At 51.3% G+C, this 27,405-nt stretch overlaps 3 protein-coding genes across 6 annotated transcripts in view; 2 read left to right on the top strand and 1 right to left on the bottom strand.

Annotated features, from left to right (window-relative positions):
• Positions 1 to 8,600, top strand: Arl2bp (ARF like GTPase 2 binding protein). 2 transcript variants are annotated; one of them, XM_004843171.4, is made up of 6 exons: positions 1 to 1,835; positions 2,433 to 2,494; positions 3,364 to 3,470; positions 4,826 to 4,911; positions 5,097 to 5,193; positions 5,664 to 8,600. In XM_004843171.4, the coding sequence occupies exons 1-6, from the start codon at positions 1,795 to 1,797 to the stop codon at positions 5,763 to 5,765; spliced, it is 495 nt and encodes a 164-aa protein (XP_004843228.1). In that variant the 5' UTR covers positions 1 to 1,794; the 3' UTR covers positions 5,766 to 8,600. The 2 variants fall into 2 exon arrangements, with proteins under 2 accessions (XP_004843228.1, XP_087062385.1); XM_087206259.1 differs by having other exon boundaries at positions 297 to 1,861.
• Positions 8,060 to 26,805, bottom strand: Pllp (plasmolipin). Of its 2 annotated transcripts, none has more exons than XM_021257018.2 (4): positions 26,537 to 26,805; positions 12,888 to 13,061; positions 11,218 to 11,340; positions 8,060 to 8,346 (listed from the first exon to the last, which is right to left on the bottom strand). In XM_021257018.2, the coding sequence occupies exons 1-4, from the start codon at positions 26,669 to 26,671 to the stop codon at positions 8,269 to 8,271; spliced, it is 510 nt and encodes a 169-aa protein (XP_021112677.1). In that variant the 5' UTR covers positions 26,672 to 26,805; the 3' UTR covers positions 8,060 to 8,268. The 2 variants fall into 2 exon arrangements, with proteins under 2 accessions (XP_021112677.1, XP_004843229.1); XM_004843172.3 differs by lacking the exon at positions 8,060 to 8,346 and adding an exon at positions 8,917 to 9,793 and having other exon boundaries at positions 26,537 to 26,796.
• Ccl22 (C-C motif chemokine ligand 22) overlaps positions 25,498 to 27,405 on the top strand; it is an 84,548-nt gene continuing 82,640 nt past the window's right edge. For both annotated transcript variants that reach the window (XM_021257004.2, XM_087206266.1), the window contains exon 1: positions 25,498 to 26,239. The gene's annotated coding sequence lies outside the window, so the exon portion shown is untranslated. The remainder of the gene's footprint in view (positions 26,240 to 27,405) is intronic.

The following is a 27,405-nucleotide window of genomic DNA, read 5'->3' as shown; positions in this document are numbered from 1 at the left end:
TTTCAAAACAAAACTATTTGTAAATGTTGAGCATAGTATCTGGCACATGGCTGAATACATATGTGGATACCTATTCTCTATCTCCCTTTGTTCCTAGAATCAAGAATGGTAAAATGGATTTTTTAATTCTTTGGCATTCCTCCCGTCATTTAAGCAGGGTCTGGTGGCACACACCTATAGTCCTAGCACTCTGGAAGGCTGAGGCAAGACGTTCAAAAGTTCAAGCCCAGCCTGGATAACTTAGCAAGATCCTGTCTCAAAAGCTAAAAAGGGCTAGGGTCATGCGAAGCCCTGGGTTTGATCCCCAGTTCCAGAAGAAATTAAATTAGAGGCTGGGGTTGTAGTTCCAGTGGTTCAGTGCTTACCAAGCATGCATAAGGCCCTGGGTTCAATCCCCAGCACACATACATTTTTCTAAAAATGAGGTTTATGCCCCTTCCCTTAAATCTGGGTTATCTCTGTACCTGTCTGACTAGTAGAATTCAATGCAAATAATACTGTACCAGTTTCAAGCACAAGACAGCTCTCACTTTCTATTTCTTGAAATACAGTACTTCTTGGCCCCAGCCACCATGGAGTAAGAAAACCCAAGCATCCTCAGACAAACATGGAGAGAAAGTAAGACAACCCCGGCCCCAAATCCTCTGGCCAATATCCACAACTGAGATACCAGGAAAGAGCCAAAACTAACTTGCCAGTTATGTGAGTGAGCTCCCTGGAAGCCCTACTGACAATTGAAAGATTAATTGTCCCCGCCAAGCCCTGCCCAAGTTGCAGACTGGTGAGCAAAATAACTTGTTTTAAGCCACTAAATTTTCAGCTTGTAACAGCAATAGATAACCAGAACAGATGAAATCAAGTTTCATTCCTCCACTCCGACCCCATGATTTAGGAAGGTGATCAAATCAAGAGAAATCCTCATGGAGACTTCCTGTAGCAGTTTTAGGATTTGTGATTGTGTTGCTCAAACTGTCTTATGTAACTTTTGTCTTGCATAATTAACCAAGAAGCCATTTACTGCCTAATAATCTTTATGATGTAAAGGTTATGATGTAAATTATAAGGTAGCCAATTCTTGCGGTGGGGACTTCTCTAACGGGGCCAAGTGGGCGTGTAACTTTCGTGCAAGTCAGGCGTGTACATTATCTGATTCAAGAGGGGAGAATGGTTTTCTAGAGACTGGCCAATTTACAATGCTCTTAAAACCCGCTTTCCACTACGTAAATCTTCACAAATACTGCAAGGTGCAACTGACCACCAAGTTACAAGTGAGAAAACTGAGGCTTCTGTCTTCTATTCTTTCATCCACAAAATGAGGACTACGGAGATTTAGTCACTACACGGCTCGTGAACTCCTTCGCCAATCCACAACAGATTTACTGAAGCCCAGCGTCCTTCCTCAACTTTCCCTATCCCGGAAATCCGCTCCCAACGTTGTCCCGCCCCCAGCAATCTAACGCACTCCTGTGATTGGTTACTGAGAGCTTACGGGCGGTGAAGGATTGTGGTAACCATGGTGATGAAGGCGGGCACAGCGCACGGCGGTCTGTAACAGACGTCTGGACCCTTGGCGCGGCGTTCGCGGTGCTGCCTGGCCCGGCAATGGCGCCCGAGCCGGTGCTCGCACAGAAGTGCTGAGCTGGCTGGGCGGCAAGGCTTCCCCACGCCGGCAGGCCGCCGTGCCCTCGATGCGGGTGCGGGCTCCGCGAAATAGAGCCGAGGCTGAGCTCGGGCCGTGGACGTTGTAAGAGGCCGAGGAGCGCGAGCACCCGCGCAGGTAGATGCGGCTCCGCGATGATGGACACTCTGGAGGAGGAGAACTTGGCGCAGTCCTTGTGAGTGACGACCGCGGCCCTGCAAAGTGGGTGTGCTGGGCGGTCGGGGGCGTATTAGAGGACAGCCAAGGCTCCACTTCAGTTCCGGGGAAGACAGAATTTCGGGGCGGGGGTCACCCGGATATCAGCACCTCCATCACTGTCCTCCGGCCTGAACGTTAGCCGTCAGCAAAACCTGGCGAATTTGACCCACCAAGGCTTGGGTCAGATAACCCTCCACCGCACCCCCTTCCCTGAGCGCCTTCTGATGAAATCCCCTTGTAGGCCGGTGCTCGCCCCCGCCAGGTTCGCGCTGACCAGCAGATGGAGATGGTGCGATAGCCACGGTGCATTGAGTAGAGCCCATAGGAAATAACTGCGGAGGAGCCTAGAGATATCCCACCCAGCTTCAGCTGTCCTTATTTGTGTTTTGTAATTCATTGTCAAGCTTTGTCAAAGTGGAACCATCATTACATTTAACTTATAGGTCATAGTTGGTCAACGGACAATTCATCTTGCTATTTATTCTTTTGTCCCTTGTGCATGTTGGAAAATAACCATAATTTTTAAAAAACTTAAGTTATTTGAATCAACACCTAATCGTGGCATATTTTTCAGCTCCTCTGCCTCGGATGCAGAATTTGATGCTGTGGTTGGATATTTAGAGGACATTATCATGGGTAAGTTCCCATGCCACAACCTGATCTCTATTTACTTCTTAGACCCTTGTTTTTAAGGATATTGAAATCAACTTGAAGGGTTACTTTGTAAAAAGAGAGAAAATATCAAGTTACATGTACATTTTAATGGAGCGCAGTTTCATGTTAAATGAGCCTTACCAAGATTTGACTTAGAAACAGCGCTGAAAGGCTTAAAGCAATTAATCGCCATAGATTTGGGGGCCTGAGGGACCTACTCCACAATAGGGCACCTAGAATATGGAGCGCTTGTCAAAGCTTCGTGAAATACCTACTTTATTTCACATGGGGTAAGAGTAATTTTGGTTTTTGGTAGTGTTTTTCTTTTCTGTGTTGTTGTTGAGACAGGGTTTTACCTATAATCCAAGCAGGCTTTGAATTCTTTGTGTAGACCAAAGTGACATCAAACTCCCAATCCTTCTGCCTCAGCCTTCCCAGTGCTAGTGACTATAGCCATGTGCAACCACACTCAGATTTTAGATGTGTTTTAACATTTTCATGCCATAAAACAGAATATAAAACCATATGCACACAATGTTCATGAAGAAAACAAGATATCAAACTTCACTTGAATCTGTTTTCCTGAGTTTTGAGTTCCCATTTGTGGATTCTTTTTTGTTTTTGTTTTGTTGAGACAGAGTCTCCCAATGTGGTTTAGGCTGGCACAGGTGATCCTCCTGCCTCAGCCTCCCAAGTGTTGGGATTACAGGTGTATGTCACCACTCCTGGCTTGTGGATTCATTTTGACATTCATAAATACTGCTAAGTCACAATCTTAAGTTTTCTTTTTTTTGAGACAGGGTGGCTTTTAGCCTCCATTAAAAAGAATACATTTTCCCTATTGTGTTCAGATGATGAGTTCCAGTTACTACAGAGAAATTTCATGGACAAGTACTACCAGGAGTTTGAAGACACAGAGGAGAATAAACTCACCTACACACCCATTTTTAATGAATATGTAAGTAGATTTGTGTTTCTCTACCAGGACACTAGTGTTCCTTTAAAATTTGGATTTAAGGGCTGGGGATTTAGCTCAGTGGTTTCGCCGCCTGCTGCACAAGTGCAAGGACCCAAGTTAGATCCCCGGTACCAAAATAAATAAATAAATAAATAAATGAAATAAAATAAAATTTGGATTTAAGAGTTAGGCACCATACCTGTACTCTTAGCACTCTGGGAGACTGAGGCAGGAGGACTGCAAGTTCCAGCCCAGCCTGGGCCTTAATGAGATCCTGTCTCAGAATAAAGAAGGACTGGGGATGTAGCTCAGTGTGAAGGCCCTGGGTTCAATGACCAGTAGTACTGAAAAAATTGAGTTTAGAATCAAAAGGCTGGGGCCAGGGATGTAGCTGGGTGGCGCTGTGCCTGCCTGGCAAGCACAAGGTTCTGAGCTCAGTCCCAGGTACCGGAGGAAAAAAAAGAATCAAAAGAGGCTGAAATTTGCACATCTTTTAAAATATGCTAGTAGTACATTGCCGGGAATTCTGATTAGAATTTGTTTTAGTTCATTTTGCTCTTGGGGCTGTTTTCCAAAAGGCTTTGGGGCAATATTTAATGAGCTTTCAGCTTCTTTCTTAAAAGAAGTTTGGCCTCACTGTAATCCTGGCTTCAGCTGCAGTACAGTTCACCATCCCTTCCATTTATGTGCTTTGGACAAACCTTTTTATTTTCATGCTTTCTCCTACATAATTCAGTAAAGTACACATGGCTATTAAATGTGAAAGACCAAGATCACTCACTAGGTAGTGGAAAAAACAAGACTGGAGTCCAAGAACCTCAGCTCTTCACCCTTGAGTCCTTACACCGTGCCCTGAAGCCTCTTGCAGCCTCCTGGGGTCACCTCATCTATCTAAGAAGAGTTATGCATCTCTAGGACTTTCTTTCCAAACACAGAAGCAGGTATCATGGAGGAATCCTGCTGGGAGGAGCCATGGCTGCCTCCAAGTGTGTTGCTCACACATTCAGTCTGTACAGATCCCGTCTACACAGGAAGAGGACCCCCTACGCATTGCCTTCCTGACCTGTGCTGAAGAGGGGGAGCCCTGGTGCTCTCTGCCTTTACCCAGGGTAGAGTGATCAACCTGTGATAACACAGCTACCTCCAAATGTCCCTCTGGGCACCAGGCAGGCGCAGGACTTAGCCAGGGCAGGACCTGGGTCATAGTCCCCTCTTGCATAACCAGTACTTAGCACAGAGCTTGTTCATAAAATAGGATCTCAGAGATGCCTGCCAAGGGCTGGAAAATGGGCTTTCTGAAAACAAGTCCTGTTTCCCTAAAGCTTGCTCTGCCATGATCCTTCCCACTGCTACAGATTTCTCTAGTGGAGAAGTACATTGAGGAGCAGCTGCTGGAACGGATCCCAGGGTTCAGCATGGCAGCCTTCACGACAACATTACAGTGAGTCCAGCTCAACTGCTTGGCTCCCTCCTTCCTGAGACCGAGATAAAAACACCCTCCTTTGTTTGCCAGTGAGAGACCTGGTGTTGGGTCTGGGTGGGTGACCCTCACCATCTGTGTTCAGATCTTGCAGAGAAGTTCTGTCTTACCATTTGTTCCTGCAGCTGCCACCCTCTCCTTTACAGGCACCATAAAGATGAAGTGGCTGGTGACATCTTTGACATGCTGCTCACATTTACAGATTTTCTGGCTTTTAAAGAAATGTTTCTGGACTACAGAGCAGTAAGTTACAACTGATCGTTTATCTAGTCAACTGAACCACTGGGAAATTCCCAGTGAATACAGCTATCTCCTGTGCTTCCTCCTGGCGCCCCCCAACTAGCTAGTGTCTGTCCAATGGCGAGCAAGGTGAGGGTGGGCTGGGGTTGCCGACCCATTCATGCAGGGACTTTTTCATGCTTTGGTACTATGGGCCTAGGTGCCACCCTTAGGGTCCCTAAGTAATCAAGACAAACCCCCAAAGAGCTAGTTGCTTTTGTCTCATAGGCTCTTTATAATAAATATTTTCCAGTGAAGAGCAGTGTATGTTTTAAGTACCCGCAGCCAGTGTTGTGCAGAAATGCAAAACTAAGCTACCTCCCCATCCTATGCCACCAGGAGCTGCCCCTTCCCCACACCACAGGTTGGGTCCTGAACCAGAAAATGCCTCTTTCTGTTCCTTACCTCTTGAAGTTGTTTCTTTTCTTGGTTAGGAAAAGGAAGGCCGGGGGCTGGATTTAAGCAGTGGCTTGGTAGTGACATCGTTGTGCAAATCATCTGCAATGCCAGCTTCCCAGAACAATCTGCGGCACTAGGTAATGAATGGGATCATTCTGGATGTCACCAGCTAAACAGCTCAGAGACTTCAGCTGATGACAACCGAAGAGTGCATTTTGGAAAGACTGACTGTACTGCAGCCCTTCATTCATGTTAAGTATTGGTGGGTGGGTCAAAAACATGACCTTGTCCTTCTAGCCCCATTTCTCCCAAATAACCTTCCTGTATTTAGTAACCCTAGTGCTTCTCTCCTGTGGACACCTCACTCAGGTGCTTCTGAGTCAGGCTCTAGAGCAACCCCATGTCAGCCATCCCCAGCGTGCACGCAAGTGTGGCTGCCAGCAGTGTACAGGAGCCCACTGTCCCTGCAGGCTTTGCATGAGTCCTTTTGTGTATTCATAGCACTTTTTTACATAGGTCAGGGTTTCAGACCTTAAGCCTCAGTGGTGTTTTTGTTAGAAAGTATTAATCCAGGGAGTCACTGGCCTGAGACAGCTGCCCAGCCTGAGATCTCAGAATCTCCTATGACCCCTGTACTGGCTGGAGGAAGTGACCGGGAGAAATGCCCTTTTCCTGAAAGCTCCATTAAAAGTCCACTCCTGCCTCACGTCTGCAGTCCTTGAAACACCATCTTCTTCTGGTCCTGATGTAGTCTCCCTGTTTCTAAAAGTCTCTTTTTAAACATTATTTTCAAAAAAATATTTTTATAGATGAATACTCAGGCTAACCTAGTGGATATGATCTTGGAACTTCCATGATTACCCACTTAAAGATCAAAGTATTATATGCTGTGTGCTCTGTAATTGTCAGTGCTGTGAAGGCAACAGTGCTTTCTACATTGCTGTGGATGCATGTGCTGTAGATAGACTAAAGCTATCTTTCTATCATAGTAAACTAATGCTGTCCTGTTGTTGGAGCATGTTAAGAGTGTTTCTGCATGCTTGCTTAAATCTTTTCTGTACAAGCCTTTCTGTTGGAATAGGTACAGGCTGCAATTTCTTCTTCCTGTCCAAACCTCTCCTGCCAACATGGTGCTCCCTGTCTGGCTCAGCATGAGTTGGGGCCGTGGACCCTCTGCTGGTCACCTGTCAGCTCTGACTTAGCACAGTGTTTGGTAGACCATTGCCAACCTAGAAGTCACGTCTCTGCAAAGAAGAAAAACGGTTCAATTCCTAATGTGTACTTTTGATTTCATTTTTTATAGTGAAAATAAGAATCTGTACTTCTTTTCACTTCACGTGGCCATTCTGGTTTTAAAGGACAAGCTATAAGCTATGTGTTTTTCTGTACTAATGCGTTGCTTACTTTTGTACATGAGTAAAATTTGAGGTGTTTTACAAGAACCATCACTCTAAATGAGTCATCCCTGCTCCTCAATGTAGCCACCAACACAGCTAGTAGTGCTTTGGTCCCTCCAAACCCAAGTCACTCTCAGAGCCAGCTCCATCTGTGCCACCTCTCCTAGGCTGGCTACCCTTCCTGCTGCTTTGTAAGTAGGACCATCCATCAGAGCCAACGCATTGGAAGCAGGTGGTAAGAGCTGTTGGTCAGCCTGCCTGGTTGAGAAAAGGCAAGCAACAAGTCCAGAGATGAAATAATGAAGAAAGACCAAAAAGAAAGGCAGACTATCTTTTCACCCTTTCTACACAAAAAACGGCTTGTAATCCCAGCACTTGGGAAGCTGAGACAGGAGGACTACCACGATTTCAAGGCCAGCCTGGGCTACATAGTGAGTTCACTGAGGCCAGCCTGGACTACATAGTGAGACCCTGTCTTAATAGTTTAATATTCTAAGTAGGCTAGCAGATCCCCCCCGCCCTGACCCCAAGTACTAGGGATTGATCCTTATGCAAGGTAGGTAGGCAGGCACTTTGCCATGAGCTGCATCCCCACCCTTTTTAGTTTAATTTTGAGACAAGGTCTTGGCAAGTTGCCCAGGCTGGTCTCTAACTTGCCATCCCCGCTGCCTCAGCCTCCCAAATAGCTAGGATTACAGGCATGTGCCACCATGTCCAGCATATTTCTCTTAAACTAGAAATTCATCTCTTTGTTGTCCACTAAGACACTTCCTCCGATGGGACTTGGGGATGGCCTTGGGTGAGAGTGATATTTAGGATCAGCCCAGGAGGTAGCTGTGCTCGTCTATGGCTTAGGACCCTCCACCCCCGGGAAGCAGCAGTGAAGAGCCGAAGTCTGTACGTCTGCCCTAAAACAGGACATGTTAGGTGTTGGAAAACCAGGTGGGCTGTAGCTTGTCTGGGATTTTGTTTTCTCTTAAGCCTCAAACTTGGTTGCTCTTCCTTAAAATCAAAATCTTTTTTCACCATGATACTGGAATGACTATAATTTATTATTCAAACTTTAACATTGAGAGTAAAGAGATGCTGTTATTATACCAGGACACAGCATAAACTGGGACATGGGCCTCCTGTGATCCCCATCCCTCAGTAACACAATGGGTCATCCACAGCTGTTTGACTCTTCATTGTTGCCAGCTTAAAAGGACCACAGAGCTGGGCATAGTGATGCATGCTTGTAATCTCAGCACTTGGGAGGCTGAGGCAGGAGGATTGCCAAGAGTTTGAGGCCAGCCTGGACTAGACAATGAGACCCTGTCTCCTAAAAAAATAAAAAGGGGTGGGGGTGATCACAGGGTACTTAGAAATCTCTTTGGTTTATTGAGTGTTTCCCAGTGGTATCAGAAAAATAAGGTTAGGAGAGCTCAGATGTCTGTACCAGCTCAGAATCTTGTGGTAGCTACCTTGTGTCATCTTGGAGCTTCACAAATTTTTGAGGTAGTTAACAGTATTGAAATACTGTATCTGTAAGATCACCTAACTTGCCTAATAAAGCCAGGGTGTTAATTAAATATTGTTAACTCTGGAAAACCTTTTTGTTATTTGTGTGCAGTGTGATGCTAGGGACTGAACCCAGGGCCTCAAGCATACTGAGCAGGCGCTGTACCACTGAGCTACATCCCCAGCCCCTGGGATACTTAGGAATAAAATGAGGTGCTTTTGAACTTCTGCCAGGACTGTTCCAACAAAGCAGACAGGAAGGTGTCTCCCTCAGGACAGAGGTGGCTGAGTAACCCCACAGCTTGAGCTGCCCTGTGACAGCCATTCTTTCCGTGGTCTTATCCTGCAGCTGCCTGGAGTTAACACAATTCAACAACTGTGATTCCCCACATCTTTTCCAAATAAGCTCTTCCATCTTTATTTTTGTAAAAAAATATACAACAAAGTCATGACCAACCACATGACAGCTCACCAGGCAAAGTCCTATTTCCCTCCCTCCGTGTCCCATGTGACTAATCAACAGCGAGGGGGAAAGCAGTGGCACTGATGTAGGCTTTTCCCAAAGGGAAAATTACAGCTGAGACTGACCGAGGGAGGGGGACCCGGAGAGGTTTGACGTCATTGAGAAGGTGCTTAAAACCGATCCGTGTTAAATAACCAGGATGTCTGAAATCCTGTCTTCCTGTAAACGGTCTCCCTACAGGTGACAGGTTTACTGTGGGGAGGGGAGAATCAGAAAGAATGGTTTGTGTGGCTTCTTCACCTCTCCTGGAACAAAGACTAAGATAAGTCTGAGTGGCTTGTTAGGCTCACACTAGGGCGGGTCAGGGCTGCAGATCTATGTCTTTGTTAGTGTGTTTAGTGCTGGTGAGAAGGGTGGCCCCCAGCCTGGGATGCTGAAGTCCTCTGAAGCCTCACAACCCCCGTCACCTGCTGAATAAGGGGTGGGGGGGAGAAGTCACAGCTGTTGGCTCTTGCCAGCCCTCACAGCCACTTCAGGCCTGTGTCCTTAGGCGAGCTGGGAGACCAGGGAGGAGCAGGTGTGGCCCCACCGGGCTGACTCCACACAGGGCCCTGCCTCGGGCTCTTGGGTCCCTGCACTGTGACCCAGTGGCAGTTTCGGCCCCAGGGTGGGCCACGGCACAGGTGCTTTAGGCGTAGCCACCAGCCATCTGACTGGTGGCTGCGTTGCTGCCCTCTCCTCGCCAGGCCTGGAAGCTGAAGAATGCGCTCACTCCGTAGGTGATCATCACCAGACAGGCGAAGAACTAGGGGAGGGGTGCCGATGCGGTCAGAATGGACAGAGTAGGACATAGTATTGGGCAAACTTGAGGACACCCAGGTTTCCCCACATGGCCCTGAGTAAAACCCAGGGCACCACCCTCCATTAGCCAGGACAAGCTGTTTCAGTAGCCCCTACCCCACCCCTGCCCTACTCATTGGACAGCTGCTTGCTTTGGGGCTATGGATGCCCCCATTCCATCCAAGTGAGAAAGAATTAGATTCACATAGGCAAGGTATGCTGGGTGGCACCACAAACAAGAGTATCAAACTGGACAGTGAAAGGAGTGACCATGGACCAGGTCCTACTTTAGACACCTAGCAAGGGCTCAATTCTTAAAAGTTAACATTCAGGGCTGGGGATGTAGCTGAGTGGTAGAGCACTTCCCCAGCTTGCATAAGGTCCTGGGTTTGGTCCCTAGCATTGCAAAAAAAGCCACCCTGGAATTTTCTAGAACCAGTTATGCCACTACACTCACACCTGTATCTCCATTCAGAAGCTCCACGTTTCTGTCCTGTTCACTAACTTCAAAGCCATTCAAGGGCCAGGGATTTAGCTCGGGGGTCCTGCTGCCTGCCTTGCAAGTGCAAGGTCCAGAGTTCAATCCCTGGTACCAAAAACAAAACAAGCCATTTAAGGCTGCCCTACCCTGGACATGACCATGCCTCCAGGCACATTCCTTCACCTCTCTGAGCTAGAGGTTCCTTCCTCTTTTAAGAGGAAAGTGTACAGAGCCCTGCAGAGTGAAGCCTGACAGGTACAGAGGGGACTGAAGACACTTTTCTGGCCACTTGACATGGCCAAGTTTGGGCTTCATAGGAGACCGTGTAAATCCTAGACATTGTTCGAATCCAAAACTTTTGCAATGTGCCCTTGTCAACCATAGTTAACACTGTTCAAGTGCACATTTGACCATAAATCAGTGTGTCACAACTGATTTTCAGCAGAGTTCTAGTTAACCCATTTTTTTTGGTAGCGGGGATTGAACTTGGGTCCTTGCGCTTGCGCAGCAGGCCGCAAAACCACTGAGCTAAATCCCTGGTCCCATCCCAAACTTTCACTGACCACACACACCATTCCCAAACTCTTCCGGGTTGTTTGGGACAGTGTCTTGCTGTGTAGTCCAGGCTGGCCTTGAACTTACTATGTAGCCCAGACTGGCCTCAAACTCAGTGATCCTCCTACCTCAGCCTCCTGAGTGCTGGGATTACAGGTGTGTGTCACCACGCCCGGCACCCCTCCAGGTTTTACTGGGGATTAAGGAAGCCTGAGGGCAGCGTGGCTCCCTCCTGAGACCCACTGAGGGATCATGTGGTGACCACTCAGGAGGTGCCAGGTGCCTGGCCTCAGACCAAGGGGACCAATGAGTTCAGTCAGGGACCCAGGCTTATCCCCGAGGGGCCTACTCACAGAGGCAGCAGAACGCTGGTTATATGGCCGAGAGCCCTTCAGGGACGTCTGGTCCACTGCCGCAGAGCAGGTGATGAAGGCAGTGATGTAGAGAACAGTGGCAGTGACATTAAAGATCATGAACTGGGGAATGGGGAGGAAAGCACAAGGTGACTTAATTTCAGGAACCTTGGCACCCTTTAGAGATTAAGATCCTAGGGTCAGGACCTCAGAGGACCCAGATGCTGCTATCAGGATGCGGAGGCAGACTGGCAGGAAGGAGCCCTCGGCTTGTATCCAGGCCCCCATTACGTGCAGTTCCCCTGGAGCCAGTTAAGTCTTCAAACTGATGGCCCTCAAACATTTAGTTTGTCCATGGATTTTTTTTTAATTGCCAACATTTTAAAACTAGATTTCCTACAAGAACTTGAAAATTCCATATAAAATTTTTGTATTAAAAATTCTTGGAGGGCTGGGGTGTAGCTCAGTGGTAGAGCACTTGCCCAGCATCCACAAGGCCCTAGGTTCCATCCCCTCACCCCCAGCACTACAAAGAAGAAAAAACAAAAACAAGATTTGGCACCAAGGGGCCTGCAGTCCTACAGGCAACAGGTGGAGCTGAGGAGAGGCGGCTCCCCCTGGACCAATGCCTGTAGGGTTTTCTAGAAACCTCCTGTCCCTCCTCACTGGCCTGCCTTGCCTAGGCCCACCCCACCCAGCCTTCTGTGCCTACAGTTAAGTCCTCCCTCCCCATCTCTTAAAGGCCCTGAGCATGGAAACAGCGCCTGCCATTGGGGCCTGGGAGATGGAGGAGCCTTCTTGAAGAGACAGCTGCTTGGGAGCCCCATATCCCCCCTCAGAGTTTCGGGGGTTGCCAGCTCCTCAGGACTCTTCTTTCTTAGAGGCTCTGGGAACATGGGCTAGGGGGCTGGAGCCTCAGCCTGAAAATCGGGCCACCAGCTCCTCGCCTCCAAATTATTCCCCCAAGCCCAGCCACGACTGCACACCTGCCTGGCTCCTGCAGTGATGTCAAGATCTAACAAACCCATTCTGTCTGGAGGATGACTCACGTTTCCTCTGCTTAAAAAGTTATTGAATTGCAAACAATGCTGCCTAGTGCAGCCCAGCTGGTTTTACAATCATGTGCCTCTCTACTAACTGAAAGGCTGGACCCCAGCTGCAGGGGTTTTCCAGGTCAGAGAAAAAAAAAACTCAGCAGCTTTCTCTGTCTGGTCAGAATGCTTTCTACCCTCCTCTCAGTCCTGTGCCCCCAAGGAGACTGACAGGCAAACCCAGCCCCTCAAGTCCTCTCCTGGGATGCAGGGCCCTCCCCAGGGGGCTGTCCAAGGCTTCCTATGGCCTGGCCCCAGCCTCCAGCTACCCGTGGGGTCCAGCAGCCAGACACTGACCACCCACACAATGCACTCAAACGCTGACCACCCTCAAAAAAGAGAAATAGGTTCAAGATTCCATATGGCCTCTTGTGAATCCACCCCCACCCCTTCCCGGACAAAGTTTCAAGGGTAGCTCTCAGAAAACCACACACTTGAACATCAACCCTCTCCCCACCTGCTCCACAGGTCAGCTGAGGGCCAGTGAGGAGGTCACTGACCCGCACCTGGCCCTTCTCATTTGGGCAAGGTCACCATGGTCCTGTCACTGGCACCCTCAGTTCCCCAGCCCATACTCACCACCAGGGGCCAGGGCACCATGTATAACTTCATGTGCAGCTGAAACAGGTAGATGGTGAAGAAGACGATTGTCACCAGCCAGAGGAAGACAGCCACGAACATCACCCAGCCATAGGCTGGGTACAGGTGGTAGGGAGTGTCGGCAATCAGGGCCCACACCAGCAGCCCCAGTGCCTGGAGGGAAGAGACAGGGCCAGAGTCTCCCAGAGCCCCACGGTTCTGGCTGGAGGCAAGAGAGCAGGCCCCCAGGCCTCGGCCTCATTTCTCATTTAGTCAGGTACTGATTCAGCTCCTGCAGGATACCATTGTGCTGGAGCCTCTGCCTGGTCCCTCTTACTTTTTGTTGTTGGTGTACATCTCACTATGGAGTCCAGGCTGGTCCTGAACTGACCGTGGAGTCCAGGCTGGCCTGGAACTCATGGCGATCCTCCTGCCTCGGCCTTCTGAGTGCTGGGATTACAGGTGTGTGCCACCTCACCCCACCTTATTTCTTTTCAATCTCCACTGTGCTGTGTGACACTGGGGCTCTCTTGGCTGAGATAGTACGTGTTCCAGGACACCTGCCCCGCTCCTGAAATGTGAACTTCAGACCCCATTCCTGTGCTCACAGGACCTCCAGGCACCTATCATCCAGGAAACAATATCATAGTGTTTCTTTCCCCGGACTATGACTCCTGAGGGCAGGACCATGGCTGCCTCCTTACACCCAGTACAGGACCGACTCCCTGCCAGGGGCCACCAAAAACTCTGGAAGGAAGATCAAGTCACCAGCATGGCTTTGAGAGGTGGCCAGTCACACTGGCCCACAGGCGGGAAAAGAATGGCCTATATGATTTCCTCCCAGCTGGTCCCCAAAGTGAGTATCACCAGGGCCTGTGGGTGACCTCCCACCTGACCCCTGACAGTCCTGAGTGCCACCAGTCATCTTATAGGGACACTGGACCTCCCAGAGGCCAAGGGACCCCCATTCCCATGTGGCAGGATGGGCCCAAACCCTAGGAGCCTGATGGCGAACAGTCTTCGGTCAGTCCTTCCCATCTTTGGCCAGTACCTGGATTAAACCCCTCCCCGCTTCACTGGAGTGGCCTGAGCTTTGATCCGAACTTGTAAAATGAGTTCAGTGGCCACACCCAGCCCACTAGGCTACTTAAAGATCATGTGGCATAATGGGAACAATGAAAGTGTTTGCTTTTATTCCAGAAGAGGCTAAGTGTGCTAGACTGCACAAGCCCCAGCCCTTGGGAATTCTACATGGGGAACTTTGCTGGCCGCCCTTGTGGGACTACCTGGGGAGCCTGGCAGGCTGCAGAGGACCTGCTCTGGGGCAGGGCCAGGAACTCAGAGGGCCAGGGAGCAGGACCTCATGTGTGGCCACTCTAGGCCTCCCTGGCCCCTTCCTACCCTTCCCTGCTGGCCGAGAATCTCTAGGCTGGGGCGTCCTACTTTCTCCAGAGTCCTTGGCCACGGAGAGGACAGGAGAGTCCACCACAGGGCTCTGAAGAAAGGTTTCTTTGTTGATCTAGGCACACAGAAGAGGAAGGGCTGTCTTCTCGTCCCCTGAACAGCAGCCTAGGGTGGAGCCATCCACCAAACCAGATAAGTGTCTTTGGAGCAAGGCACACCTCTGGCCCCTAGTCTGTGGTGACAGGTCACCCTGGCTGCTTGCAACAGCTACTGAGGTGTGTGAGCCCCCACACACACAGCACACAGCAGGGGGCAGCACTCACCTGAGGGTGAATGATCCAGAGCTAAGCTGCCTGGCAGGTGCCCCCATGCCAGGCTACCGACCAGGACCAGATGGGGACTTTTTGCATGGAACCTCTACACATGTGGGATCAGGACAAGGATGGCCAGCACCTGAGCTGCCCAAGAGTTAGTTCGGCCAACCTGACCACCTTTCTTCCTCCTCTCCCTCCCCTTTCTCCCAGAAGGGGCATGGCCCATGTTGAAGTGGCAGGGGAAACCCTGGGCCCTTGCCAGGTTGTGTGACAACTAGGGAGTTGGGCCTACCAGACCTCCAGCCACAAGAGGAAGTTGTGTTTTATTCACTGCCCCAGCCCCTGGGCCCAAAATCACCCAGTACACATGACATACTCAACGAACAAGTGCTGAGGAAGTCATTCTCTCTGTCCTCATCTGTGGAACACGTCAGAACCCAGCCCTCTTGGCCTCATCCCCCAAGTACCCAAGGGTGGGCCTCAGCCTAAAGTGGGAGGCCCAGGGCAGTGTCTCTCCAGGGCTCTGGACCACTCTGCCGTGCTAAGGTGACCCTGCCACCCCACCTGTGCCCACAGCTGACCTCACAGGCAGGCTGTATGGTGCCCAGGGACCCACTTTACACAACCAGCTGGAGACAGGGCCTTGTTAGTGAGGACTAGGTCACGATGCCTTGGAACAGGCTCCCACAGGGTCCCTACCACCCCTAGGTCACCTGGCCTGAGACAGACACATCAGGGAGGCCAGGAACCGCAGTGCTCAGTAAGGTTATGTTCTTTTCCATTTGCTTGTTTGTTTGTTTTTGAGACAGGGTCTTGCTATGTAGTCCAGGCTGACCTCAAACTTGTGGCCATCTTCCTGCCTCAGCCTGCCACATGCTGGGATGATAAGCATGCACCACCACACCCAGCAAGGTTACGTTCTGAGAACAAATAAGCACTCTGAAGTGCCATGCTCCACCCCTTCTCCAGGTGAGAACTGGGCATGTCAAGGCCAAACAACTAGCTTTTATCTCCAGCAAGTTCCTAGGAGCCACTGCCATGTGTTGCCTTGTTCCAGCCATCTGAAAGGAAGTCAGAAAATTCAGTGAACTGAAAATCGAGAGACCAATCCATGCTTATGCTCGTGTACGCCTGCCAGTTCCTTGTGCCATTTATTACTCACTGGCTTTGTGGAGGGAACTGAGCACTTAGTGCCTCCTGTTCTGCACCTGCATGGGGCGGGGATTCTGCTCCCCTGTGGCCCTCTCATCAGTCTGTACCTTTTGTTACCCCCACTTTCCAAACAGAAGCTCAGGAGGCATGCCTCTTGTCACCATGGGTAAAAGGCAGGGCAGGACTGGAACCCAGATCTGTCCTTCCCTGAAGCCTTAATACAATGAGTTCCGGAGTGATGTGTAAAAAACCAGGGCTCTTCAGCTGACTCCATGGGCAGGGCACACCCGGGCTCACCCTGTCCTTGCCGGCCCTGCCCTGCCTCCAGCCCCACTCTTGGTTTCCAGATCCACAAAGGCAACCTGAGGAGATGAAGCCTAGATAAGCAGTGGGAATTTCTAGTGCTACCTAGCCTGATGCCCAGGGAGCCACCCACCTCTGCGTCTGCTCCAAAACAAGAAGGTCCACTCCTCCATCAGAACCAGACAAACTAGTTCCCAGGGAGACCCCACTCAGGAGAGGGAACTCTCCTGTCCGCTGACCCTTCACCTCTTTGGAGCCCCTGCCCAGGACTCAGCTCCAGAAGCCACAGACCTCTGAGCCCCTCACAGCTGGGGCCCACTGAATCCACCTGCTGTGGTCCCCACTCCAGCAGGAAGAAAAGGTCAGGAGACTTGTCAGCTGATCAGAGGGTTCAGGCCGCTGTCCAGAGCAAGAACAATTGTGGTTGGCAGCTGGGAGAAGAGCCTGAGGCAGGAAACCCGCCAGGGCCTCACTGAGATCCCTCTGCCCACAAGCCCCCAAGCACTCTCTCTCTAGGCTCCACCATGCACATCTGCACACCCACTACAGCAGGGCACCAGTTCTCATGCACCCGGTGAGGAGAGCTGGGTACAGCCCTGAAGCGGGACCCTATGGGTCGCAGGTGAGCTCCACAGAGAGAGATCCACTTGAGAAGAGGGGGCTCTGATGCAACTGTAGATAGGGGCCAAGAAATCTCACAGCAAGGTGATGAGAAGGCAAAGACTAAGGAAGTGAGGGAGGGCCATGTGGGTCCCTGGGAAAAGCAGGGCTCTGTGTCCTGTGTCCATCTGTCCCTATGGAGTGTCCCCAAAAGTGTCTACATGTACATCTGTGTTATACTCTCACACATGTGTGCCAAACACACACACACACACACACACACACAGCCAAACCTCTTCTTCTCCCTCCTTCCAAACTCTCAAGGCCCCTGCAAGGCCTCCCCATGAAGGTGCTGCAGGTAAATGAGAACTGTGATGCCCAAAAGGACACATCCACAGGTCCTCTGCATCACCAGAGGGTTTCTAAACAACTGGGCAATGTTTTTATTGAAACCACCTGCAGGGCCAGAGCAGAGGATTCGTCACGGATGCCCGGCCAGGAGGTATTCCGGGCTTCAGCACAGCCCTGCCACTGTCCCCAAAAATTGCCTGCTGTGACAGCACGACCAGTGGCCTGCTGTGTGCAGTGTGTGCCCTTCTGTGACTCAGGGCAGGATTTCCCTGTTACCTCGTGTTGTGGTGGCAACGGCATCCCCGGGCTATGCTGAGTCCTAACCCCAAACCTGATTTGGAGAGAGGGTCTGTTAAAGCGAGGTCACATTGGATCATGGTGCGCCCAATCCCATGACTACCCTTATAGGAACAGGAAATTGGGGCACAGAGACCCACCCAGGGAGAAGACCACATGAAGACAGAGCCAGAGGCAGGAGCCCATGTCCACAAGCCAAGGACTAACTTAGTCACCACCAGACGCCAGGAGGGAAGGAAGCACAGGACAGTTTCTCTCCGTGCCTCCTCAAGGAGCCGCCCTTGTCAACGCCTTGATTTCAGACTCCAGCCTCCAGGGCAGGGAGACAATACATTTCTGTTGTTTTAACTACACCACCCAGTTTGCGGAGCTTTTTCAGAACTGCTTCCTCTACCTGTGGCAGGGTGCCAGGCTCTCTTGTGACCAAGTAGTCACACTGGTGTCAGGTACAGGGAAGGCTGGCCTGCTGACTCTCTGGGTTCAAGCTCAGGCCCTGCCAAGGTAGTAGCAGAGTGACTTCGGGCAAGAGACTTCACCTCTCCGTGCTTCATGTCTTCACCTCCAAAATGTGCTTACTTCATAGAGTGGCTCTGAGGTGTAAATGAAGTAATATGGGAAAGTGGTTAGCAGAACACTGAAATCATCCTAGGTCCCCATCACTTGGAAGTCTAGGAACACGGGTGGAGTCATTCCTGCTCTCCTGAGGTGGTTGGCTTACATGTGCTGCCACAGTGAGGTAGAAAGGATCCCAACACCAGCCCCAGGCACAGGGTCCCCTTGCTAAAGGCCGTGAGTGCCAGTGCTGCCCACTTTTGCCAGTGAGGCAGCTGGGCTGGGGCCATGGGCAGACCCTTTCTTTACTCATCAGACCTCCGTCTTCCCCCTACATGAGAACAGGAGTGCGGCCACTGTCCTCAGGCCTCCTCCAGGACCCCTCCCTCTGTGGAGAAAGGGTCTACCAACCCCACAATAGCACCTCGACTCTTTCATCCTCCTCTCTTCCAGGGAGATTTGCAGTGTGGCCTTGGGAGAGTCACCAACCATTCCGAGCTATTTCCTCCTGTGACCCATGAGGAAGTTGGATGGGAAGCTACACCTATCCCTGTCAGCTCACAGGTGTCTTCTGCAGAGACCTGAAGGAAACGGTAAAGGCCACAGCAACTGTGTGGCTGGTGGAGAGTCCAGGGCGTGGTGGGAAGTGGATCACAGCATGAAGGAGCTAGGAGCCTGGGAGGTGGGCAGAGAGAAGGCACCTCAGGCCTGGAGGATGACACTAGGGTCTTAAACCCAGCAGCTGCCGGGATGGGCAGCTCAAAGAAAAGATTGAGGTTGCCCAGGGGAGGTTTCTGGAGCACAAGAGCTATCTGCTGGTATCTAGTGGCGACTCAGGCTTGGGACAGCCGGAAATGCTAATTCTTTAAGCAACACTCGGAAATTGAGTTTTCCTGTGAGATCTCTGGTTCCAACACTAGGAATAAAACCAAATGTTCTAGGGTTTTTTGTTTTGTTTTGTTTTTTGAGACAAGGTCTTGCTATGTTGTTCAGGCTGGCCTTGAACTCATTATGTAGCCCAGGCTGACCTCAAACTTAGAGCTAACCTCCTGCCTCAGCCTCCCAAGTGCAGGGATTATAGGTGTGCACCACCTGCTTAGTTAAACCAAATATTTTAGCAACACTGTGAAGGCGAGGGCCAGTGATGGCTGGGTTACCAAAATGGCAGTTCTTTCTCTAGCCCTCCCTTTCCCCCTGACTGCACCATCCAGGGAACTGAGGCCCAGGTGACCTGTCCTGGGGTTCCCCTCACTCAGAACACATCTGGGCAGCCCAAGGACACTCAGAACTTGGCCTGGCCAGGCCCAGGTTCCACCCCCGCCCTGGTCCTTCTCCCTACACTGAAAGGGACTTTATGGGGACATAAAGCCACTCATTGTGTCACACAAGACAAAGGGGCAGGGGACAGAGGCTCCGGGCGCCTGTGCCGGCCACGCCACCACCACACGCCACCCCTCCCTGTGCCAGGGAGGGTGCAGGAAGGCACCTTGGAATTCCCGCTCCTCAGGAAGCCCAGAGCCAAGTCAGAACCAGCACTCGCCAGCTCTGGGCCTCCCTTGTGCTATCTGAAAATCGGGCGAGTGAGTGGCCGAAGTGGTCACCCCGTCACTGAACAGACTCTCCTGAGGACCTGCTCTGTGCCAGGATCTGGGCAGCCAGAGGTCCCTACAGCACAAGGAAGAGGGAGGAGACTGTGGCTGTGCCTTGGGCTGGCTCCAGGGCTTTCAAACACCTGCCCAGGAAGATTACTGTGTTTGGAGGAGGCATCAAAGACAGGGGACAACTGGAGGCTAACTTCCCAGTAGCCTTCTCTAAGTGGGGCTGTAAAGCGTGACTCAGGGTCTTCCTCAGTCCTGAGTCCTGGGCACTGACATTCTAGGTGATTTGAGTAAGCCTCGCCATCTCAACTGCAGCAGTGGCTGGGGCCCCCTTCCTACCACTCCTGTGCACAGGATGGCTGGGATGGAAAAGCTCATTAGGTGCCTGACACTGCCCTCCCTCTAAATTAAAGCTGGAATGTGCCAGAGCAGCCCATGTGTATCTCCAGCTGCTCACACGCTGCTGCTGCTGCCTGACCGGCCGTGCCTCCGCCCTCACCTCCTTGCTGAGACCCTGGCTGCCACCCTGGTCTTCTTCCTGGGCAAACTCTGACCCAGCCCAGCAACAAAGGGCCGGGCTCATTCTGTCAACACCCTGACTGGGTTCACTGTGCAGCCAAGAAAAACAGCTCCCTCCCGCCACCACCTAGAGAGGTTCCCCAAAGCCAGGGAGGCCAGTGTGAGGACTGCAGCTCCCTGAGACCATCCAGGGTGGGAAATGGGGCCCCATCTGCCTAGAATTTCACCCGGACCCGCTCATCAGCTGACAAGGAATGGTCACACCCACCCTTGTCTCAACCACCCACTGCATGTGGACAGGTCACACACTTGACCCCTGTCCCTCCCTGACGTGCATGTCCTCCTTCCTCGAGGACGAAGGCCACCTGGCCAGTAACACAGCTCAGGGCTATGGCTTGCTGCTGTGTGCTCCAAGAATAGTACCTTCTGCTCACACACAGCCATACTTTCCTCCACGCAGACAACTGCGTTCTGCACGCACCCCTCTCTGTGTGTTGCTTTTCTCACTTGGCCTTACAGCATCAACACTGCCCATTGCCACACAGAGCTGCTTTCCCTGATTTCTTTGAAGGTAGGAAGGTACCTTTGTCTTCGCTGCACCAATGTATCCTGACTTACATTAAACAGTCCCTAGTGACGGACCTGCATATATATCACGCAAATGCTGCCATTTTAAAAGAAAACGTCAATCACTATTACACAGGAAACCTGGACTATCACAATAGCAGCTAGCTATAAAATTAAATGTGGGCTGGGGATTCAGCTCAGTGGTTCCGCCACCTGCCTCGAAAGTGCAAGGTCCCAAATTCAATCCCCGGTACCAAAAAGAAAAAAAATTAAATGCAAGAATATTGTAACCATGTTACTACATCCGAGACAAAGACCTCACCCCAGTTCTGGAGCTCTCCTTTATCCATAGTCTTGCTTTCTGTGGTTCCTGTTACCTGTAGTCAGAAAATGTTACAGGAGAATTTCCAGAAATAATTAATTCCTGGGCCGAGGATTTAGCTCAGTGGTTCTGCCACCTGCCTCCCAAGCGCAAGGACCAGAGTTCGATCCCCAGTACCAAAAAAAAAAACCAAATAAAACAAAAATAATTAATTCCCAAATAACTTAGTATAACTTATGGTACATTGCTATAATTGTTCTACTTTATTATTAGTTATTTACTATTAGTTAGCAAATCTCTTACTGTGCCCAATTTATAAATTAAGTGTTTCTCATAGCTATGGTAGTACACACAGGGTTTGGTCCAGCCATAGTCTCAGGCCTCCCTTGGGTGAGATGTTGGACCTGATGGCCCACCCTGAGTCTGCCTTCTCTGCGTGATCTTTTAGGATGTGATTAACACAGATGATGAGTAACTTGCCAGGATCTATGTTTAACTTCGTTTTTTTGTTTGTTTGTTTGTTTTTTATGTTTAACTTCTTTAGAAAATGGGAATAAGAAAGGGAAAACAGAAATTTTAAAAACTCAGTAATGAAATTGGCGTTAAAGAACTATGAGGAAAGTTTAAAAAAAAAAAAATCTGCAAATCTCCTAGAGCTCCTGGTGCTGGACAAGTCAAAGACCAACAACTCAGGACAATACAGACAGACCAGGAAATATAACGGGCTTGGAAGCATTTTTTAAAGGTCAACCTCACTCCTAAGCAGTAAGAAACATAATACTACACTGACCTGCCCTTCTAATCTGTCGGACTGCACATCCAGAAGCCTGTGAAATCACCCCGCTAGAGGCTGTGGGGACAGGCGCCTGCCCCAAGGGCCTGTGACCTCTACAGAGGACATTTGGCAATCTCAGTCCAAATCACAAATGCACAGGCACCCTGTCCAGGTGGCCCCACTTCTGGAAATGTATCGCAGAGCGCAGACACATCAGTGCCATTCATCCCTTGCAGCAGGGTGTAAAACAGCAAGAGAATAGAAAACCCAAGCGTCTGTCAACAAAGGAACTGGCCACAGAGCACACCCCGACTGCACAATAGAATATTAAGACACAAAAGGCCAGGCCTGGTGGTGCCCACCTGTAATTCCAGCAGTAGGGAGACTGAGACAGCAGGAGCATTGTGAGTTTGAGGACAGCCTGGACTACACAGCAGGTCACCATCTCAAAAAACAAAACAAAAGTTATAAAAGGAAGCAATAGCACTCCCTGCACCAAGAAAAAAGACACATGTTTACACGAACAAGGAAATATGCAGAGGACAAACTACCTCTGCGGTAAAATGAGGAAAAGTAGGCCTGGACACCATGTTTACATATATTGCCTTAGATTAAGTCTTTAAATGCTATACGGAAAACAGAATAAGCTTAAAGTCCTCAGCTCAAACCAAAAGGGGAACAGAGATTTTTTTCCTTTGCTCTTCTCCACTTTGTTTTTTGGTTTTTTTTTTGATACCGGGGATCGAACTCAGGTCCTTGCACTTGCACAGCAGGCAGCGAAACCACTGAGCTAAATCCCTGGCCCTCCACTTTGTTTTATTCTCAAACATTGGAAACCTATTAAAAATATTAAGGCAGGATGCTGGGCGTGATGATGTATGCCTGGCTGTGGAAGGTAGAGGCAGGAGGATCACAAGTTCAAGGCTCAACATAGTGAGTTCAAGAGCAGCCTGAATTACAGAGTGAGACTGTGTCTAAATAAATAAATGAATGAATAAATGAATGGGAGGCCGTGAATGAATAAATGAATGGGAGGCCAAGGCTGTAGCTCAGTGGTAGAGCGCTTGCCTAAAATGCACCAAACCCCAGTTTTAATCCCCAGCACCACAAAATAAAAACAGACTTAAAAAGATTTTTTAAAAAATTTTGGCCAGGCCTAGTGGCACATGCCTGTAATCCCAACACTCTGGGAAGCTGATGCAGGAAGATTTTGAGTTGCAGCCCAGCCTGGTCAATTTAGCGAGTTAGTAAGACACTATCTCAAAATAAAAATAAAATTTTAAAGTTCTGGGGATGTAGCTCAGTACAAAGGTGTTGGGTTCAATCCCCAGCACTGGAAGAAGTAAATAAGTTATAAATTATGGAAATAAAGTATGAAACAAAAAACTGTATGCACACAGCACAGTGTGCTGACCTAGGACCCTCTTAGTGGGACGTCATGGGGAAAGCGAGGCCTGGTGTGTGCACAAACGCCTTGCTACATGCACAAGTGCCCTGTGTATATGTTTTTAGGTGAGGTGAGGTTTTGCGTAGCAATATGCACACTTTGACCCTGCCACACAATGTGGGCACCTGGGTGGAGGGCAGCTGGGATGAGAAAGACCACATTTTAATGATTACCATTTGAGACAATTGGACATATATTTTGCTATTCATGTATATAATTTTTTCAAAGAACAGAACAATTTTTAACAACACAATGGAGAACTAGGTGCAGAACATTGCCTATATTCACAGCTACTACGGAGGGTGAGGCAGGAGGATCTCAAGTTTGAGGTCAGCCTGAGCAACTTTGTGAGACCTTATCTCAAAACAAAACAGAGCTGGGGATGTAGCTCAGTGGTAGAGCAAACACTCCCCTAGCATGTGTGAGGACCTGGGTTCCACCCCAGAAACATGAAAAAATAAAAAACCTGAGTCCTCTAGAAAAATCAAGAATGGGCTAAATGAGCTGGGGCTACAGTGACCCTGTGGAATACTCTACCTTGGTTAAAAAGGAGAAGCCAGGGCTGTTCTGTCAGGAAGAGAACTCAGATGCATGGGGTGTGAAGAAAGCAACTTGTACCAAAAAAGCTAGGCGGGGTGGGTGGTGCACATCAGTAATCCCAGCACTCTGGAGGCTGAGGCACAATAATCACAAGTTTGAGCCCCACTTGGGCTCCATGGCAAGTTCAAGGGATCTGATGTAGAAGGAGCTGTGTCCTCTCATTTACTGCCTCCTCCATGCAGCCTTCCCTGATCCCTGGAGGGCAGGCACTGGGCCTGGGGTCTCTACCACTCGCTCCAGAACACCCCTGTGCAGGACAGTAGTGAGACCTTGAGCAAAGAACTACCTACCTCTGAGCCCAGCGTGATGGCCCATGCCTGTAATCCCAGTGCTCAGGAGGCTGAGGCAGGAGGATTGCTATGAGTTCCAGGCCAGACCAGCCTGAGCTACAAAGTGAGACCCTGTCTTAAAAAAAAAAACTACCTCTGAGCCTCGGTTTCCTCACCTGTGAAATGGAGAAGAAGACACAAAGCCCTTGGGAAGGGGGCCTGGAGCCTCCTCTGAACACAGCTGTCCTACCTTCCAGACAGAGGGAGGAGTGTGTTGGGTGAGCCCCATCTCAGACCCAATGGAACCACCCATTGCCCCAGAAACAGCTCAGGAAGCAGCTTCTCCAGCACAGAGTTGTGAAGGCTCTGAGGTTCTGTTTCCAGACTGTGGGGAGCCAGACCCGGGGTGGGGGCAAAGGAAGCCACTTGTATGGCACACCGAGTCTCGGAGCCACCCATGACCCAACCGCAAGCTCCACCAAAGGAGCTGGAGCTGACCTCAATGCCTACATCTGGGTGAGGAGACCCAGATGCTCAGGGCAGGGCTGAGCCCTCGAGGAAGCCCCAAAATGGATATAAGCCTCCTCTGGAGAAAGCTACCGAGGTCCCTACAAATCACAGCAGTACCCTTATTCCAGTCCCTTTCCTTCCCTTATTGGGATCCTGGTTTTTCAGCCGAACCCCAAGGGCTAAAAGGATCGGGGACCCTCACAGCCACCCATCCTCATCCTCATTCCCAACCTTAACCCACCCCTAGCTGCCAACAGAACCAATCCCAGGCTGGCAGAGGTGCACAGGACCCCGGGCTTATGCACACAACGAACCTGAACGAGCTCTTCAGCTCTAGCTTCCCCAAGTGCAGGCTACTCATCCGTCTTCCCCCCGCCTTCCCATCTCCAAGCCTAGGCTCAACGTGGTGCCCTGCCCTTAGTCCTTTTCCCTGCCTCTGCCTCTGCCTCAGAGTCAGCCACCTCCTCCAAGAAGCCTTCCTCAATGCAGGCTTGAAATCCTCCTGGCCGGGTTTCCTAAACCACCTGGCTCCTCCCTGCAGGGCAGGAATCTATCTGCCCAAGAGACGCATCTTACTGAGGACCAGAGGCCAGCACTCAGAAGCGCAGCAGCGGCCAGGTCAGTAGCTACTCCCTACCTGCCCCTGCAGGGTTTTGTTTTTTGCCTTGGGGTGGGAAAGAGGGACACCAAGACTTCCCCTTGCCGGGCTGGTGCTCTACCACTGAGCTGTAGCCCCAGCACCCATCAGCAGATTTAAATTAGTCCCGGAGGAGGGTGTCACCAGCGCACAGAGGACGGAGAATCTCACCAAAAAACAAAAACAAAAAACAAAGCAAAAAAAGCCCCACTCTAGGACAAGAGTTAAATATGTTAAAATATGTAGATCTCTGGCTGCAGCTTCCTGAGATTAAAATAATAATTCCACATTTTTTTCCAGGGTGGAGTCTAAAATCTGCATTTTAAACAAACCCTCCAGGAGATTCGTGGCTAGGGTGGGGGAGGAGGCCGCAAAGGGGAGGAACCCAAGGATGGATGGGGGTGGAGGTGGGCGCTTCCCTGCAAGGGTGGGGAGGAACGCCTGATCTCAGCCGAGTTTGGCACCGCGGTGACCACCCAGCTCTCCAGCCTGGGCCTGGCAGCCTCGCCAGGACCCAGCAGTGAGGGGGGCGACGGGCAAGGCCCACTCGCTGGACGGTAATGGAAACTGGATCCAAGCCCATCTCCAAGTCCACCCTAACGCTCTGAAGATGGACCAGGCCTTCAGCAGGTGGGGGTGGGGGGACACACAGAGGGTGCCACAGGAAGAAACCGGAAAGCGCCCAGACCCGAAGCAGGTGGTGGAGGTGGAGGGGCGTTCCAAACCTTCGGTGGCCTCCGCCAGAGTTCGCAGAATCTGGGAACCGTGGGAGTCTCGCCTCTGGCTTCCCACAAATCCTTCCTCGGCTCAGAGTGCGATATCGCTAGCCCCGCGGGGCCGGCCAAACCGGCTGGCACCCGGCAGGTCACCCAGAGGGAGCCAGAGGGCCCGCCGCGCGGGGGCCCTCGGGGCTGTGCCCGGGCGCGTATGCCAGACGCGGTGTTAGCTCCAGTTGGGACCGGAGAGCTCCGGAACGCGGCTGCGCGGAACCGCTGGAGCTGGGCAGGAGGGGGCCGAGCGTGGACTTTGCCTTGGCCTGGGTCCCCTGGAGGGCTGGAGATTGTTCTGGCCCAGAGGGGGCAGGGAAGGAGGAGACAGATAAGGACAGAGCCGGGCGCAGGGATTTGCAGCTCAGGTAGGCGCTTCTGTGTGGCCCTGGTGACCACTCGGGGCAGCGATGGTGGGTGCTGGACCCGGGCACCCCGATCACGCGTGCCCAGTGCTTGTACTAGCAGGGGTGGCAATGGGGCCGCCCCGTGGTGAGAAGGTTCGAGGGAGATGGCGGGGTATCCATCCTGGAAGCGCCCCGGGTTAAGTAAGGTTGGGGAGGTGCTGGACGCGAAGAGGGGACGACGGTCCGGAGTCTTCCCCGCAACCCCAGACAAAGACGGGATCCCAACCCCACCCCAGCCAGCGCCCCGAGAGCGCTCACCAGCTGCAGCAGCATGAGCACCCCGAAGCTGGAGCGCACGAAGCCCAGGTCCGGGCGCAGCACAGACGCCGAGGCACCGGCACCCGGCGCCGGGCTGCTGGTCCGCGTGCTCACTTTCGACGGGAACTCGGCCATGGTGGCTCCGGCCGTGTTGCCGGCCGTGTTGCCGCCCTCCCGCAGTGGGTTCGGGCTCCCGGGGCTCCGGCTCCCGCTGCGAGCACTGTGCAAGGCGTCCGCCTGGGAGCTGGAGCGCCAGGTGCGGCCGGCCCGGCCCCGCCCCGCCGTGAGCGCCGCCCCTTTAACCCTGTCCTCTCCGCAGGCCGTCAGCCTTCCCGGGTTCCCAGCAGCCGCAGCTGCTTCTCACGAGGGGAAGGTGAGATCAGGGTCAGCGAGAGGGCTCAGCCACCAGCAACCTGGGCGGCCGCGCCTTTCCCCTAGCTCTTTGGCTGTGCGCCTCCGCGCCCTCTGTTGTGGGTGCCTCAGCTGCCTGCGTGGACTTCTCTTGCCTGGCGAGGCCCCGGCACTACGCGCCCGTGGAAGAACCCCTGAGCCTCCCAGGACATAAAGCTGGCGTCTCCTGCACCAGCCCGAGTACTAGGAAGGATCTAGATAACCTGGGCACGCGGAAGAAGGGAACGTCCTTTTAGGGCAGTTGCGGCAAGGTTCACTCTAAATATAGGAACTTAGGAGATGGGTGAGCGTCGCCTCGCCTGCCATACACGGGTCTGCAGAGCTAAGGCGGGGAAGAAATCAAATATTACATAGAAAGCTGCTGGCATTCTGCAAAGGGAGCCCATCAGAAGATGGGAGGTGATGCCGGGCCTATGGTTTCATCGCTCCACCTGCACTAAAACTCATGCACGTGTGTG

This window comes from Heterocephalus glaber, unplaced genomic scaffold (genome assembly GCF_053883595.1).
Source record: "Heterocephalus glaber isolate CG9 unplaced genomic scaffold, H.glaber_assembly_v1.0 deba00000071, whole genome shotgun sequence".
In the NCBI taxonomy this organism is placed as follows: domain Eukaryota; kingdom Metazoa; phylum Chordata; class Mammalia; order Rodentia; family Bathyergidae; genus Heterocephalus; species Heterocephalus glaber.
The sequence above is the reverse complement of the archived record's forward strand: the minus strand, read 5'-3'. Positions and strand labels throughout refer to the sequence as shown.

What these genes read in the sequence shown, in the direction of transcription:
- Pllp (XM_004843172.3), bottom strand. Translation starts at nt 26,671, where the DNA reads ATGGCCGAGTTCCCGTCGAAAGTGAGCACGCGGACCAGCAGCCCGGCG. An exon ending in TGGTGCCCTGGCCCCTGGTG is followed by an intron (nt 11,341 to 12,887) that starts GTGAGTATGGGC and finishes CCCATTCCCCAG; the next exon opens with TTCATGATCTTTAATGTCAC. An exon ending in ACCAGCGTTCTGCTGCCTCT is followed by an intron (nt 9,794 to 11,217) that starts GTGAGTAGGCCC and finishes CCCCTCCCCTAG; the next exon opens with TTCTTCGCCTGTCTGGTGAT.
- Arl2bp (XM_087206259.1), top strand. Translation starts at nt 1,782, where the DNA reads ATGCGGCTCCGCGATGATGGACACTCTGGAGGAGGAGAACTTGGCGCA. An exon ending in TTTAGAGGACATTATCATGG is followed by an intron (nt 2,495 to 3,363) that starts GTAAGTTCCCAT and finishes TATTGTGTTCAG; the next exon opens with ATGATGAGTTCCAGTTACTA. An exon ending in CACCCATTTTTAATGAATAT is followed by an intron (nt 3,471 to 4,825) that starts GTAAGTAGATTT and finishes CCACTGCTACAG; the next exon opens with ATTTCTCTAGTGGAGAAGTA.